General features: G+C 29.8%; 1 protein-coding gene across 1 annotated transcript; it reads right to left on the minus strand.

The window, feature by feature from the left end:
- Nucleotides 1-316: 316 nt before the first annotated feature.
- Nucleotides 317-2,399, minus strand: LOC126922419 (endocuticle structural glycoprotein SgAbd-2-like). Its single transcript, XM_050734997.1, has 4 exons — nucleotides 2,281-2,399; nucleotides 1,585-1,724; nucleotides 1,153-1,294; nucleotides 317-721 (listed from the first exon to the last, which is right to left on the minus strand). The coding sequence occupies exons 1-4, from the start codon at nucleotides 2,290-2,292 to the stop codon at nucleotides 503-505; spliced, it is 513 nt and encodes a 170-aa protein (XP_050590954.1). The 5' UTR covers nucleotides 2,293-2,399; the 3' UTR covers nucleotides 317-502.
- Between the last annotated feature and the right edge of the window lie 1,704 nt (nucleotides 2,400-4,103).

A 4,103-nucleotide genomic window follows, 5' to 3' on the forward strand; every position in this document is an offset into this window, starting at 1 on the left:
TCGGATCATCTCGATTTTAATAAATTCCTAAATACAACATAAACGAGGAACAAGTTATCACTTCGAAAAGATCACTTGTTTCTCCAGGTTACACGACACCTGCATTTTTGTATGCTCTAGGTGTGAAGCATTATGACGATGGTCGTATTTCTATAATTTCTATGGACATTACATAAATTTAAGCGTTGCATAATAAATAACATTGTCTCAAATATGATTCAGGCAGTAAATAAAGTTAAAGAAATGAATTGCGTGATAATAAGATATACTGTTTATAGGAAATATCTTTAAATGAAGGGGAAAAATACAAATGGAATAGAGTGAGAAAAGATAAAAAAGATTTATTCATCTATCGTATAGTGACTGTTATATAGTTTTGAATCTTGGTATCTCCGTTATATACGATATACATATGTACAGACATTTGGTCGTAATGTAAGGCCGTAAAGATTAAATGCAAGCTTAGAAGTTCTTAAAATCATTTAGTTAGTTAATATTTTATTTAATATCTTCGGTAAAGGTTTGGGTTATATGGTTGCCTATAATCTGAGTCATCAGGCCCAGGTGGATTAGCAGCAAGAGCTCGTCTAATTGCTTCTGGGATGGGAGGTGGAGTTGGTAAATGTGCACCTTGTGGATGGAAACCATTTTCGTCTGCTGTATATTCTACGGTGATGGGAGTTCCATCCGGTGCGGAATATGAATATCTGCCCTGGACAACCTGCGAAAAAAGAAAATTACAACTCATCGATATATCAAGGTATCAAGGTATACGCTTTAGAATTTATTCATATTGTATATATTATACAACATATAAAACGCCGACTTCCGATACAACTTTAATTATCCTAAGGTATTCTAATTATCCTACTGTATACAAACAGATATATACAGATATAATACAAACAGATGATTAGTCGCAATACGAACTTGTACTTAAAACAATGTGAACAAATAAATGTTTTCTCAATCATTTTTGTAATATGACATTTTTAAAATAATATTGTTCACAATAATACACGTTGCTTACTTGCGGCATAGTCATAGTAAAAATTACAAATATAGTTTAGAGCAAGAATAAGTATTTTTCTAAGGTGACTAATTTTTGTTCCGTTTAGGATAATTATTAATATTATAACGATAGAATCTTACCTCGTTTTGTCCCTGTGAAGTGCCTTGAGGTCGTCCGCTTTCGGCAACCGAAATCCCATTTTCGGTATCGTAGCTAAACGTGTAAGTTCCATCTGGATAGGTATCTTTCTGTTGACTACGTATGGCTATAAACCTCCCAGGGCTATCGCAAAAGAGATAGGTATTTTATTATGCGGAAATTTAAATACGATCCAAGTGCATTTAAAAAGTAATATAAAAGAAGAGCTATATGTTATATTAATGTCGTTATATGCCTTTTTATTTGTGACAGTTTGATAGCTATATGTTTATAAATTATCCCATTATTGACTAAAAAATGAACATTAATATTTGTAAGATAAAAGATGTTATGCTCAAGAATATTAGTGTAATATTTGATATTTATTATTATTAGACAGTACTGTTGAATCGTAATGTCATGTAAATGCATACCTATACTGGGGTGTATATTGTGGTTGAACCGTTGGTTGATAGGCTGGCCTAGGTGTCGGTCGATAAGCATTTTGATTTGGGAAACCGCGAAACGCACCATATTGTCCTAAAGCGCAGCCAAATAAAGTGAACGCCAATAACTGAAATCGTTAACAATTCGAATATCAACTTTTCCAAGTTAACGTCATAAAGCCTGTTAATTTTATTATAGAGATACCGTCTGATTGCATATTTCATGTTGTTAATAGATTAACAAAACTTGTGGTACCATTAAAATCGTTTTACAACGTTATATCGCTATAACTTGTATCATATTTTAGCAATTTACGGTGCAAGATAACGACGCTATGATAATCAAATATTGTTATGATATAATTTCGCATAAATAAAGAAATTTCGCCGAGGAAAACGAAATTTGTCAAAAAAACTTTTGTTCTATAACCACGCGATCAGGTTGCATGTAACTAACTAAATATTTAAGGTAAAAAATATAAAACTGCAAAGAAACTATAATCAGTTCTATGCGACGTAATGAAATAATGTAATACCTTGTAAACTGATTTATACATGTATATTAACAATTATAATTTTTGAATATTGTAAATTCTTTTATTATTGAATTATTTTATTGAAAATCTTGTTCACTTTAATTTTAAATCACTAATATATTGATAGACGTGTAAAACGAGCACTCACTATACGCTGCATGATGATGGTTGCTGTGTGTCGTCGCTTTGAACAAGACCGAATCTGCAGTATCGTGTACAAGTACCTACTGCCAGCATTTATATGAAGACGCGCAAGAAGATTTTCCCTTCCCATTGCCTCTGTTCATATGTCTAACCATTCTCCTCATAGTTACTCGCCCTCACAATTTTGCCCCACCTCAGTTATGTTCCCGATCATCTTACATGCTAGAATTAATGTTTCTTTACGCAAATCTTTTCAGAACGAGTGTCAGTCAATTGCAATTTGTTTGTCATTTACATATATGCGTATCTATTGCTTTTATCGAGACATTTATCAGCAATTACGTAGTCGGACCTGCTATATTATATATTTTGTACAACTTTCATATTTATGACTAATACTTTTATAATAATTTCATATTTTTCCGTTATTTCTGTAATTTGGAATTTTTATTAAAGATTTATGACAATAATATACAAGATTATGACAAGGGTGGGCTTCGTCTCAGTAAGTATAGATGAGCATTTCATTACTTGGCATTTCTAAGACTTGTTCTATTCGTATTGTAGAAGATCATTTTGCACAATACTTGGCCTTGTTTTATATTTCGATAAACAAACTATTATTATTATAAAGCGAAATAAAGTATAAATAGAATATAATAATGTATATATATGTTAAATAAGAATTTTATTATAGATGATATTACAGAATGAATGTTTCGTTAAAACGGAAAAGAAATATAAATATAAATATAAATATAAATATAAATATAAATATAAATATAAATATAAATATATATATACACACAGACAATATACAATATGCATAATAATATATATATATATATATAATTATTGTTGATACCTATATATATAATAATAATAATTGTTATTATTTATTTTCTTGATATGTACAACAAAAATTTTGAAATTGAAAATGCTACGCTTTGTATCGTAATTTCGTTATTAGTCGTTAAAACGGGTTCGAGTCGTTATAGCAAAAGGTCGTTCCAAGATATAGAAGATTGTAACCTTACTTTCTAGTACATCCTTTCTAGGTTGTAAATGTACCTTTTAGAATGTAAAATCCCTTAATCAAAGATGCATAATGGCAAGATAAAGGAGAACAAAAGCAATAGATGACTACAAAGATACGTCGACGAACCAATAACGTTTTATCGTTTTTCTATGTTTCCTGTGATTTATTATTATATATATTACATATATAATATAAACTCATGAAATAATCAAATTTTTTAAACGAGTAAATTTTCATTTATTACGTATAATATCTATATACTATACATAATGTGTAATTTCATGCAATTTCAATATAAATACTTATTTTGTTAATGTTAAAATATCGAAAACCAGTGATCAAAATAGAGCACATTTGTAACATTTGTACTATGCTCTTGATGGTTTACAGTTTATGCAATCTTATTGCTTTTCAGTAAGACCACACCTAAGGCCACCAATTTTGCTTAATCTGCACATTATGTGTAGTTGCAGGTATATACACATCATACATTATCAAAGTAAAGAAAAGTACGAAATATCATATGGTGCGCATGAAAAAATGAACACGCCATTTGTGAGCAGATTGTAGAACTGAATGTAAATGTAAATGTACTTGTAACAGTTGAATAATAATTTTAACTTTTTATTTTTTGTCTATTTCGCAGTAATTACTGTAACGACATTCTTAATTTTCAAATGTGTAATATTGTATTGAATCGATAGAGATGAAAGACGATGTAAAAGGTATAAGGAAAAGATGTAAGTGTAAAAGGAAAATGCAAAACAAAATCTTTTTGCCTAAGGCTT

Source organism: Bombus affinis, chromosome 12, assembly GCF_024516045.1.
Source record: "Bombus affinis isolate iyBomAffi1 chromosome 12, iyBomAffi1.2, whole genome shotgun sequence".
Taxonomy (NCBI): Eukaryota; Metazoa; Arthropoda; class Insecta; order Hymenoptera; family Apidae; genus Bombus; species Bombus affinis.

What these genes read in the sequence shown, in the direction of transcription:
- LOC126922419 (XM_050734997.1), bottom strand. An exon ending in CAATATACACCCCAGTATAG is followed by an intron (nt 1,295 to 1,584) that starts GTATGCATTTAC and finishes CTTTTGCGATAG; the next exon opens with CCCTGGGAGGTTTATAGCCA. An exon ending in CTTCACAGGGACAAAACGAG is followed by an intron (nt 722 to 1,152) that starts GTAAGATTCTAT and finishes CTTTTTTCGCAG; the next exon opens with GTTGTCCAGGGCAGATATTC.